Raw genomic sequence first — 13,509 nt, forward strand, 5'->3', positions numbered from 1 at the left:
GCTACCACAGAATTCTACAGCTATACGCCATCCCATCTGTTTAGTTGGACGGTCATTTGTTTTTCAACAGGGCAATGACCCAAAACACATCCCCAGGCTGTGTAAGGACTATTTGACCAAGAAGGATAGTGATGGAGATGCATCAGATGACCTGGCCTCCACAATCACCCAACCTCAACCCAATTGAGATGGTTCGGGATGAGTTGGACCGCAGAGTGAAGGAAAAGCAGCCAACAAGTGCTCAGCATATGTGGAAACTCCTTCAAGACTGTTGGAAAATCATTCCTCATGAAGCTGTTTTGGAGAATGCCAAGAGTGTGCAAAGCTGTCATCAAGGCAAAGGGTGACTACTGTGAAGAATCTAAAATATATTTCAATTTGTTTAACACTTTTTTGGTTACTGCATGATTCCATATGTGTTATTTCATAGTTGATGTCTAAACTATTATTCTACAATGCATAAAATAGTAAAACAAATAAATAAAAACCCTTGAATAAGTAGGTGTGTCCAAATTGTTGACTGGTACTGTAAATATATTTGTTCAATGTCCCCAGAGTAATACATATTGAGTGCTTTAACAGTAGATCATTTCCCTCTTGAGATAGTTAGGGCTCACAGGCAATCCTCCAGTACAACTGTGTGTTCTTGATGTATGACTTAAAGATTTCAAGTATGATCGCAGTAGAAATCTCAGGATAGATTCCAGGTCTTTCCTTGGTGACTGATGGCCAGACACCGCATTCACCTGCAGAGAACCATCTCACGCAGATACCAAGTGCATGAACCCAATTCTGCTCACCTAGAAATCCACCGGCTTTGCTGTACGGTACAACTGTTCGTGTACTGTAGTGCATTTTCTACCGCCGGATAAATGGCTGTCTGTGTCACGCCCGGCTAAAAGGCATGTCCATGTCAATGGCTGTATATCTCCCGGCAGGCAGCTGGAAATGAGGTCTAATCGAACGGATATTAAAGTCACAATACACTGCTTCCGACTATTACGGCCTGTCAGCACCGGGCCTCCTCTCCTCTCTCGCCCAGATTAGTATTCACCTCTGAATATTTATACACTCACCGTAGGCTTAACCTGGCTGTGTCATTTTCCTCTCACTGCACTGGTCGTGGGTATGGGTGTGGGTGTGTGTACATATGAATATCTTGATTTATTTTTTTTATACACTTTCAGCAGCTGCTGCCCGTTAGGGAAGGAACCCAGACATATCCCCCCCACACTTGGTCCCCTCTATTATAGTTGTACGTGTTTGTGTGTTCACATGGGCACGTGTGTTATTTGTGGTAGAGACATCTAGGTTGAGTTTGACTGACCGTCCCTTCTTCTCGTGTTGCTCTCAGGTGGAGCCGGAGCTCGGCAGCCCCGGCCCCAGCAGAAGCTCTTCACCATGGACGTGGATGAAGAGGAGAACATGAGTGAGTGTGTCCGTCTCTCTCTTTGTCCAATTGTTTGTCTGCCTGTGTCCATTTGTTCCCTTACTGGCTCCCCTGCTTAGACACACACACACACACAAAGGACATACACAAAGGACATACACAAACTACAAGCACCGCACATACAGGAAACTCACTGCAGAACTCAATAAATTCCTTGGATTCAACTTATATTGCTCTATGCACACCCTTTTAAAAAATGTCATCCTCACTCACACATTCAAATTTAATTGGACATTTTGGGAGGAATCTGAGCCCTGAGCTCCATCCAGCAGCCGTGCCTATGAATGAGTCTCTGCCCTAGATCCCCACCTCTCTGAACAGACAGAAGAAATGGCTGCCTGGTCTATCCCAGGATGAAATGGATGGTTGCCATTGTAGTTTCACGTACCGGTTTCACGCTGAGGGCCTGCTGACAATGTCACCTTCATTACAATTGGCCGATTTCTGTAAAAAAAAAAATCCAAAACGCCAGCAACTGGCTCAAAGCAGAGGGGGACATTTCATGGAGTTTTGATACTGGAACTATTGTTATCATTTATCTCCAGGTTAGTTGGCCACTGTAAAGATGGCTACAAAACAGATTACTTTGAGCAATGGAAATGTGTAATTTACTTGAACACCAGGAGGAGTCCATCATATTTGTTTGTTCCTCAAGTATGCTCGCATTCATACCAGCTGGATTCCAGTTTGAAAAACAGTGTTCGGAACATACCCACTGATATGCTCACTGACATTCAAAACACGCAAAAGCGTTGAAAATAATATCAAGGTAAATCGACGAGACATTTACATTTTCTGTAGCTGTACTGAAATGAAAGTAATTAGGCCTAAGTATTAATTGACTCAAAAGTCAACTTTCACTGAGTGTACGAAACACTAAGATCACCTTCCTGATATTGAGTTTCCTTTTTGCCCTCAGAACAGCCTCAATTCGGGTATCGGGTATCTGGGTATCGACTCTAGAGGGCGTCGAAAGCGTTCCACAGGGATGCTGGCCCATGTTGACTCCAATGCTTCCCACAGTTGTGTCAAGTTGGCTGGATGTCCTTTGGGCGGTGGACCATTCTTGATACACACGGGAAACTGTTGAGCGTGGAAAAACCCTGCAGCATTTCAGTTCTTGACACAAACCGGTGCACCTGGCACCTACTACCATACCTCGTTCAAAGGCACTTAAATATTTTATCTTGCCCATTCACCATCTGAATGGCACACATCTACAATCCATGTCTCAAGGCTTAAAAATCCTTCTTTAACCTGTCTCCTCCCCTTCACCTACACTGATTTGAAGTGGATTTAACAAGTGACATCAATAAGGGATCATAGCTTTCACCTTGATTCACCTGGTCAGTCTGTCATGGAAAGAGCAGGTGTTCTTAATGTTTTGTACACGATCTATAATGGCAAAAGCCACTTATTAATGTTACAGTATTCATGCCTTTGGTTTTTCTCCTTTGTAGTTATTTCCCTTACATCCCCTTGTTAAGACTCCTTCTTGCCTGGCTTGTGCATGGCTACCCCTGAGTCCACCGGCCTATTCTCAATGTGTCAGGGATACTCCCCACCTTCAAGACCTCCTCCGAAAAACACTCACACACTTCCATGTTGCGTAATGTATACATACTGTACCTTAAATCACACGAGGCAAATACATATCTGAAAACTGGAATCAACTGCATCCAAAGTAAATGAAGTAATGTACATTTTCGTTTGAGTGGAACATCCTTTAAGGCTATTAAAGAACATCCTTGAACAAGGCAGTTAACCCACTGTTCCTAGGTCGTCATTGGAAATAAGAATTTGTTCTTAACTGACTTGCCTAGTTAAATGAAAAAAAAAACGAAAAAAAGGCATGGGCACATAATAAGGAGGGATAGGGCTCAATATTAGTCTGGGTATATAAGAGACTAGAATTTGGAAACACGTGAGAGCAGGATTTTTTTGTCTTGCTTGTGGGATGTGCCCTCTATTTTAGTATGCAGAAACTCGACGAACATCAGCGCCCGTCTGAAGCTACGGATTCTGTGTTCGGAAGTCGATGGAAACCCCAACAGAGCCTCTGAAGAGCTCTGATCTCATCTAGTTTGATATGTTTTTGAAAAGTAGAGCTCTGCGTTACCAGAAAGTAATGGTTATCAGATCAATTAGGTTGTCTAAAGATCTAAAAACGTCTCGGAGGTTTGTAATCTCAGGTTGGACCCTTTCATCCTTGTCAGACTTTGTTGGTCTTGCGGAATGTGTCCTCTTTCCTTGCTCTTCCTCACACTCTTCCCTGCACCCCTCCATCTTCCCAATAAACCCTGTAATTTGCACTGCCGGTTCTCTCTCCCCTGAGTACCGAAAGGAGTAACCTATCAAGCCTTTGCTGGAGGATGTTATAAATGAAAATTTTGCCAACATTCCATCCGCTTTGCCAACAGGACCTGGTGATGTGTGCTCCTTACAATATTCTAGAGTGGCAATACCACTATTATGAGAGCTAGCTCAGCACTCTAACGCCAACCTATCATTAAAAAGCCAGCAGATAAGAGTAACGGTACTTGTGGGGTGAAGAACATGTAATCAAATCTGCCTGTAAAGTGAAGAGCAGTGTGTTCGTATGCGTGTGTGTGCGTACCCCAACTCTTCCACATATTTCCCCCCTGACCCCTCCCTAAACTGACATATCAACAGAAACCTGCCTGACCACGGCTAGCAAATGCAACTAGTTCTCCCTTATGTAGAGGGGAGGAACTCAATATTTATTTTGTTGTGCTGGCCTGATTTTTTTACAATATTTCCTATCACTTATTTCCCCATTTGCATAGTTATTGTATAGATTAAATCCTTCTCGCAATGCCATAGAATCCAACTTCCCTTGAATATCCAAGAAAGTACAGTCCTATCATTATGACAATGATTGGCTATTTTGCCAAAGCTTAATTGCTAAATGGATTTCCCTCTTGAGGTGTATGTTTTATACTTTGGGGTCAATGTGATATCAGTTAAGCCTCTCTAACAAATAAACATAGCACACATCACCAGTTCAGTTCCAAAGAGTGATATAGGAATCTATAAATTTTACATTTACAAGATCCTGCAACGAAGGCGTTGTAAGTTACTCTTTCTGGGCACCGCAGGTTCGAGCAGCACCGACGTAAAGGAAAACCGTAACCTGGACAACGTCTCCTCCAAAGAGGGGGAGGCTGTGGCTGAGCAGCTCCCCAACGGCAGTGGCGGGGGCAGCAGGAAGCGTCCCTTAGAGGAGGGAAACAATGGCCACACGCACTCCAAGTTCCGGGCCAAGAAGCGTAAGAAAACGCCAGGCCCGGTTCTACCCAAGAATGCCCTTATGCAGCTGAATGAAATTAAGCCGGGGCTGCTGTATAAGCTGCTGTCTCAAACGGGTCCAGTCCACGCTCCCGTGTTTGTCATGACCGTCGAGGTCAACGGGCAGCTGTTCGAGGGCTCAGGTCCCACCAAGAAGAAGGCCAAGCTGAATGCGGCAGAGAAGGCCCTGCGCTCCTTTGTCCAGTTCCCCAACGCCTCCGAAGCGCACCTGGCTATGGGCCGGACACTGACAGTCAACACGGACTTCACATCCGACCAGGCCGACTTCCCAGACATGCTCTTCAACGGGTTTGAGACGCCCGCACAGCCCGAGGACTCCTTTTACCTGGGCTCCAATGGCAGCGGCTGCTTAAACTCGCTGGGAGAGTACTCCATTTCTTCCAACCCAGGTGCTAACTTAGCCCAGGCCCTGTTGCCCCCTCCCTCATCCTTCACCTCGCCCTCGAGCGGCAAGAACCCTGTCATGATCCTCAATGAGCTGAGGCCGGGCCTCAAGTATGACTTTTTGTCCGAGAGCGGCGAGAGCCATGCAAAGAACTTTGTCATGCAGGTGTCGGTGGACTCACAGCAGTTTGAGGGCTCTGGACGAAACAAGAAGCTGGCCAAGGCCCGGGCCGCCCAGGCAGCCCTCTCAGCCCTCTTCAACATGCAGCTGGACCAGACGCCCTCCCGACAGCCCATCCCCAGAGAGGGACTGCAGCTCCACCTACCCCAGGTAAGAGCCCAAACCTAGGTCCCTCTGAACTAGCCCTCTCTGCCCCCAGTCAAGACCCTTTTAGAACAGGTCATAGCACCAAAATTGTATCTGCACCTCACTGACTGTGGAAAAAAAACAGGGTGAACCGTTTTTAATGGGAATGAGTGCCACGGTTTATACTCTACATGTAATGTTTTCAGGCGCTGAACAAAGGAATCCCGGCACTTATGCCCTCGAGCACAAAGGTCTAACACCCTAGAGTCCAAAACAGAGCTTCCCCAGAAAGTATGCCTTCTCTGTAATACATTATGGATAGCCAAAACACTTATGCAAGGCTTTCTCAAACTGTTGTGATTTTTTTTTTTTTTATATGGGAGTGCATAAAATATTTATAAATATCTGGATGTTTTGGTCAAAGAAACCCATCTGCTGAGAATGAGTTTGAGAATAGGTCTTTGTTATATTGTAAACCGAGGAAACTTTCAATTGGCTTATATGGTTTTAAAGCTGAGGACACAAAGGTGTTTTCACAAATGGAATTAACAATATCTATTCTCAATCATAAGGTCTTCGAGCTTATCTAAAGAACTTCAGTGCCTCTACTACCTCATATTTTAAAGTCTTTTCTTTATGAAAGTTCCCCCACGGGAACATTTGGTGCTCTTGCCAGTCATCACTGGGTTTGAGACATTCATTGAACATGAAGATGAAATTATCAGGCCCGACGGATGATAGATGAGTTGAAAATGTACGGCGCTTTAGTGCCGAGATGGTGTGTATGCATGCGAGACATCTATTTACGCATCTCCCAATCAGGCTCCCCTAATCGCCAGCTGAGAACACCAGGAAATAGCATCTTCATTTACATCTCCTTTTTAAGTCTTGTCGAAACAACCACTATTGACTGTCCAGGCTCTTTCCTACCTAGATGTGACACCTATTCAATTGAGGCACTCAAAGGGGTTCCCAGAGTTTAGAGTTAGGGTTGATTTTGTAGGAAATCTGAAATGCAATTATTTTTACTTAAGTCTTGTTTACTTCACTTGTTAGCCTGAATAAACGCACCCTTTCTGAAGATGTTTTTTTTAAACACTTTCAAAATTGAATGTGATTTTTCTTCAAATGTAATACGATGGTACAGTGCCACTCACACATTGTTTTGGGACAGAGTTGTGTCTCGAGCTTGAGTCCGTGGTTAGGGCTAGGTTTTAGTAAACGTTTATTGGGGTGTTGTAGCTGGGAGTCGGACTGTATCTAGCTCAACTTCATCCCTTTGGCTGGATTTGCACTCCACTAGTCGTGCTCCGTAACTGCTTTGTGACTTTACCACACACACGTTTTGCTACTGGTAATGCTTGGAGTGTAAACCCAGCCTTACAGGTGTTGAAAGAAGGTGTCCCTTTCTAAAGCCTGCTCTTTTCGAAGACTCAATATAGCTTGGTTCAGTTTGATAAGAATTGGGGGTGAGGATGGGGATTGGTCATCACAGAAGTGACTGTCAGTCCTGCCGGTGTGTGCAGAGAGAGTGCAGTCTGCACAAGTAAGCAGCTCGTGGGACAGACTGTCAATGGCTTCAATTGTCTTTTCCCCCCAGGAACATTTCCCGCTTTTTTCTTTCTTTACTCTCCCTCCACTTGTCATCGGTCTGCTTCCTTCAAACAGGCAGCTCGTGTCAATGATTCTGCACCTGCTAATTGGTCTATTAATTCTCTGTCGGTTAATATTTATTCAATTTACCATCAACCGAGCGCTCCATATGGACGGGGCTAATTAGAAAATCAGGGAAACATGAGTGATAGAATACCCTGTTAGTTATTGCCAGACTGGAATTGCCTCACTGTTTTTGGCAGGCTGTTTTGTTCCCCAGAGGATAACAGAGACGTCCACACGTTTCTGCACTGCCTGCAACCAACCCGCGGAATTCAGAAGTCAAATTATCCCCGCTCCAACTGGGTGACTCTGAAGTATCGGGGAAGTGATATTTGAACTCATTTTGTTAATTTGTGCCCCTTCAGCCGTTGCCTCTCCTTGGTTGTAATCCTTTTCTGCATTTAATAACACGAATCTAAATATTTACACAAGTTCTTTACCCAGAATAGACACACAATTTCTTTATTACAATCAGCATTTAATAACACATCGAAATATTTGCAAACATAATGAAAATGATCATGAAAAGGTAGGACATAGAATGTAAGACAAGAAGTGAAGACCTCGAGATCCTGAACATTAAATGATGTTGTACTCCGTCTGTGATCAAAGTCCGTTGTGGCTTTTTGATTGTTCAGGCCGCATGGAGGAGGAGATGGCTGTGTGTACTTTCTGTTTAATTTGAGGTTCCTCCTTCAGGTTGTTCCTTTGGTCCTGAGTTGGTGTCCTTATGCTTGTTGCTCTTCTGTTGGTTCCTTGCTTGAGTTGCAAAGGCTGTGCTCTAGTTGTCTTCTCCTTCTTTTCTTGAGGGAGGAACGCTTCAAATGGTCCTCCAGCTAAAATGTTTTTACTTTTACTGTTGATCCGTGATGTCATCAGCTCCCCCACTTGATTGAGCAGGATGAAATGAGCAGGATAAACTCATCCCAAACAGGCAACCTCTACCTGAAGCCTGTGGTTGTTGTGTTGCATGTCAAATCTCTGCTGTGTGTGTGTGCGGTCCCAGGTCCTCGCCGACGCAGTCTCTCGCCTGGTTGTGGACAAGTTCAGCGAGCTGACGGACAACTTCACTTCCCCCCACGCGCGGCGGAAAGTCCTGGCAGGGGTCGTCATGACAACAGGTACGCTTTGTTACTAGGTCTAATGGGAAAACACTGCGTTCTCCACTCTAGGGAGCAATGCTGACGCCAAACGGTACACCACTGGATTTGTACAGACCATAAAAACACAGCCATACTGTCTGCAAGAGGCTGATGTGTGTAGATGGGAGGAAATTAAGCTTCTTAACCGCATGATGGGTGGGATTAGCACAACCTCTCAATCATTGTGCACATCAGTTTTCATTTTGAGTTCGTGGGTCCATGATAGTGCATGATGCTGCTGTTCATCATTGGCTTTGTAAGCCTCATTTCCTATTCATATTTTTTATTTTTTTATTACAAAAATACACATGCGCATATTTGTATGCGTACATAAGAAACTACAGTTCCTTCAGAAAGTATTCATAACCCGTGACTTAATCCACATGGTGTTGTTACATCCTGAATTCAAAAGATTCAATAGATTTTGTTCTTACCCATTTACACACAATACCCCATAATGACAAAGTGAGAACATGTTTTTAGAATAAAAAAAATCAAAAGTTGTATTGATAATGAAATGCATTCATATCTCATTTACATAAGTATTCACACCCCTAGGAGCTCAGGTGCATCTCATTTCCTTTGATAATTCCTTGACGTCACTACAACTTGATTTGAAGTCTACCTGTGTACAATCAAATTGTTTGGACACGATTTAGAAAGAAACACAGTTGTCTATATAATGTCCCACAGTTGACAGTGCATGTCAGAGCAGAAACTGTACCATGAAGTCCAAGGAACTGTCCGTAGATCTGAGAGAATTGTGATGAGACATATATGTGGGGAAGGTTATAAAACAATTTCTAGAGTGTTGAACGTTTCCAAGAGCACTGTGATCTCCGTTATTGGGAAATTAAAAAAAAATATGGAGCTACCAGAGTGTCTAGATTTGGCCTTCCGACCAAATTGAGCAACCGGGCAAGAAGGACCTTGGTCATGGAGGTGACCAAGAACCCAATGGCCACTCTGACAGAACTACACAGTTCCTTGGCTGAGATGGGAGAATCTGCCAGAAGGATAACAGTCTGTACAGCATTTCACTAATCTGGGCTTTATGGGAAAGTGGCCAGACAGCACTCCTGGAGCTTGCAAAAAGGCACCTGAAAGACTGATAGCCTAAGGCAAAATATTCTGTCATCTGATGAGACAAAAATGTAACTCTTTGACCTGAATGCAAAGTGCTGTCTGGAGAAAACCAGGCACAGCTCATCACCCGTCTAACTCCATTCCTAAAGTGAAGCATGGTGGTGGCAGCATCATGCTATTGGGATGCTGGGAAACTGGTAAGGATAGAGGGAACAATGAATGAAGCCAAATACAGGCAAATCCTTGATGAGAACCTGCTTCAGAGTGCAAACAACCTTAAACTGGGGGCGAAGATTTTCATTCCAACAGGACAAAGACCCCAAGCATACAGCCAAAGCAACGCTGGAATGGCTTCAGAACAAGAATGTGAAAGTCCTTGAGTGGCCCAGCCCAAACCCCAGACTTGAATCCCATAAAAAAAACTTGAAGATTGCGGATTACCGCCGCTTGCCATCTAATTTAGGAGGTTGAGAAAATCTGCAAGGAAGAATGGAAGAAAATCCACAAATCCAGATATGCAAAGCTGATACATACATACCCAAGACGACTCATAGCTGTAATCGCCACCAAAGGTGCTTCTACAAAGTATTGACTCGGGTGTGAATACAAGTGCTTAATTTGTCAAATAGGGAGGTCCCGGAACACAGTGAGCACGAGTAGGGGGGTTATCCGGGAGGCTCTGAGGTACCCGAACACAATGAGAGAAAACAAGTGTCAAACACAACATAGCTATAGATAGAGTAAACAGCCAATTAGTCTACTATCTATGGTGGTGAAACAGACAGCACTCTCCAAGGTGCTGATTTAATTCAAAGCATTTTAGACATCACTGCAGTATGCCCACATACTTGAGTATAGCTGTGGGGCTTAAACAAGTCTAATTTTCTACAACCGCCATATGCATACATACAGTACCAGTCAAAACTTGGAACTACTCATTCAAGGGTTTTTCTTTATTTGTACAACGTTCTACATTGTAGATTATTAATGAGGACATCAAAACTATGAAATAACACAAATGGAACCATGTAGGAACCAAATATAGTGTTAAACAAATCAAAACATATTTGAGATTCTTCAAAGTAGCCACTCTTTGCCTTGATGACAGCTTTGCACACTCTTGGCATTCTCTCAACCAGCTTCACCTGGAATGCTTTTCCAACAGTCTTGAAGGAGTTCCCACATATGCTGATCACTTGTTGGCTGCTTTTCTTTCACTCTGCGTACCAACTCATCCCAAACCATCTCAATTGGGTTGAGGTCGGGTGATTGTGTGTAGGCCAGGTCATCTGATGCAGCACTCCATCACTCTCCTTCGTTAAATAGCCCTTACACAGCCTGGAGATGTGTTTTAGGTCATTGTCCTGTTGAAAAACAAATGATAGTTGCACTAAGTGCAAAAACCAGATGGGATGGCGTATCGCTGAGGAATGCTACGGTAGCCATGCTGGTTAAGTGTGTCTCAAATTCTAAATAAATCACAGACTGTGTCACCAGCAAAGCACCATCACACCTCCTCCTCCATGCTTCACGGTGGGAACCACACATGCAGAGATCATCCGGTCACCTACACGGCAGTTGAAACCAAAAATCTCACATTTGGACTCATCAGACCAAAGGACAGATTTCCACCGGTTTAATGTCCATTGCTCATGTTTCTTGGCCAAAGCAAGTCTCTTCTTATTGGTGTCCTTTAGTAGTGGTTTCTTTGCAGCAATTCGACCATGAAGGCCTGATTCATGCAGTCTCCTCTGAACAGTTGATGTTTGGTTGTGTCTGTTACTTGAACTCTGTGAAGCATTTATTTGGGCTGCAATCTGAGGTTCAGTTAACTCTATTGAACTTGTGCTCTGCAGCAGAGGTAACTGTGGGATTTATTTTCCTTTGGCGGTCCTCATGATAGCCAGTTTCATCATAGCGCTTGGTTTTTGCAAATGCACTTGAAGAAACTTTCAAAGTTGACATTTTGCGGAATGCCTGACCTTCATGTCTTAAGTAATGTAAAGTAATGATGGACTGTTGTTTCCCTTTGCTTATTTGCGGTGTTCCTGCCATAATATGGACTTGGTCTTTTACCAAATAGGGCTATCTTCTGTATACCACCCCTACCTTGTCACAACACAACTGATTGCCTCAAACACATTAAGAAGGAAAGAAATTCCACAAATTAACTTTTAACAAGGCACACCTGTTAATTGAAATTCATTGCAGGTACTACTTTGTCATGAATCTGGTTGAGAGAATGCAAAGCTGTCAAGGCAAAGGGTGGCTACTTTGAAGAATCTCACATATAAAATATATTTTGACCTAACTTTTTTGGTTACTACATGATTCCATGTGTTATTTCATTATTTTGATGTCTTCACTATTATTCTACAATGTAGAAAATCGTTTTTTTTTTTTTATTAAAAAAAACCTTGAATGAGTAGGTGTGTCAACTTTTGACTGGTATTGTAAATTCTCAGCTGGGGGGCTTATAAGACCCACATTTCATATAATTTTCAAGACATGTAGCAGTAGAACAAATGTCACAATATCGGAATATAACTTCAAGTAAAATAATCAATGTTCAGTAGGCTACAGCAGAACACACACATGTTAGGAATGTCATGTTCATATTACAAAGTTGTTATGTACTGTGAAGGTAAAGAGAAAAAAAAGTCCTTCCTTAGTTTTCAAAACCTCCCACAATGACTCTCCCCATGTCAAGTCCATTTTAACTCCCTGAGAGTTCTGGGGCTGTGACATTTAGCTTCATAAGTCTGTTCTGAACACTCTAGCTGTTGCGTATTTTGAGTGTTAACTATAACCTGGATCTACAAGTCTTTCTGCCACCAAATGCGCCTTGGTTCGGGCATGTTCAAAAAACCTTTTTTCTGAGGGCTCATAGGATGTTAATTTACTGTACATTCCACCCACTCTTTTGCTAGTTTAATCCCTCCAGTCGTTTCTAGACCCAAGCCCCCTACCTTTTTGCGTGTTGTGCAGCCCAACTTTAAATTCTGCATGACAAGCCAGGGCTTATACGTTTGCTTGTTCTTGTACAGCAAATTGCACCTGCTCCGAGCACTTCATCGGTGGATGCACTGCCCCCCTCCCCCACCAGCTCCCTGTCTCCCGCTGAGTCTGACTCACTAGTAGGCTTACTAGCTAGTGGAGGTGCCGGTGGTGATGCTGAACTGGTGGGATTAGCGGCACTGCTAGCTAAGGCATCGCCAACAGTTTGCCCATCACTTCTCTCCTTTGGACAGTTCTCTGGCTCGTTCTGGGTTCAATTCACCATCTTTCTCAGGATTTTTGGACTTAAAAAATATCAAACTCGATTGCCTTTTCTTATCCATTTTTTATTTGGCTTTCCCACGATTAAAATTCAGTAGGATGACAACACGTGATGTGATAACGTAAGGACGACCTCTTCACTAGCTGACCACTACTACCAAGACGTGTGTCAAGATCAGTTCCTTACATCACCGGCCCTCCCCATAACCTCTAAGTACAAATAAGAGAGCAGGACTGGAATCAGTGTGGCAGGATAGGATGATTACACAGAAGGATCACCACACTATTACATGATTGATGCCGGAACAAATAAAGTCAAATCTGAGAGGTGCCGGATCCTGTTCAAATTAAGCACTGGTGAATACTTAGTGGTTCTTCCTTTAAAAGTTACGAGCTTATGCCGCGACCGTTTGTGGTAGATGGTGGCATTCTGTCATTGCACCACACTATCACAAGGCGGAGTTAAAACGCTGATCTATCGGTAGTCTAAACTGTGGCAATTAATGGAGGCGTCTCTCCTCTGGCACTAGAGTTCCTAGAGTGCTTTTGGTTTCTCTCCCTCTAAAAACAGAAATAAATAATACAAAAAACTGGCTTTATTTACAAATTAGTACGAATGTCTCACCCCATGTTCAAGAATGGCCTTTTTCCCTTTTCAGATTACAATCGCTCACTTTTGGTTATTTGAAACTAAATCTCCAAAATATTATTTTATATTTTAAACAAGCCGTAGAAATTTGGTTGCAATTTCAGTTAAAAAAAATAATAAAAGTAAGGAACTTGTCTGTCGGCCCTGCATTAGACCAAAATTGGTTAAAGAAAATTGTGATAAACAATATATACCACCGTCTCTTGCGCATGTCATTTTACTTTCA

General features: G+C 43.4%; 1 protein-coding gene across 2 annotated transcripts in view; it reads left to right on the plus strand.

Annotated features, from left to right (window-relative positions):
• The first annotated feature begins 1,380 nt into the window (after positions 1 to 1,380).
• Positions 1,381 to 13,509, plus strand: part of LOC120057835 (double-stranded RNA-specific editase 1-like) — a 42,149-nt gene continuing 30,020 nt past the window's right edge. The window contains exons 1-3 of one of the 2 annotated variants that reach the window (XM_039006299.1): positions 1,381 to 1,429; positions 4,570 to 5,495; positions 8,134 to 8,248. In XM_039006299.1, the coding sequence (XP_038862227.1) occupies positions 1,402 to 1,429; positions 4,570 to 5,495; positions 8,134 to 8,248 (1,069 nt within the window). In that variant the 5' untranslated portion in view covers positions 1,381 to 1,401. The remainder of the gene's footprint in view (positions 1,430 to 4,569; positions 5,496 to 8,133; positions 8,249 to 13,509) is intronic. The other variant, XM_039006298.1, reaches the window with a different exon arrangement.

The sequence above is a fragment of the Salvelinus namaycush genome, chromosome 13 (genome assembly GCF_016432855.1).
Source record: "Salvelinus namaycush isolate Seneca chromosome 13, SaNama_1.0, whole genome shotgun sequence".
NCBI lineage: Eukaryota > Metazoa > Chordata > Actinopteri > Salmoniformes > Salmonidae > Salvelinus > Salvelinus namaycush.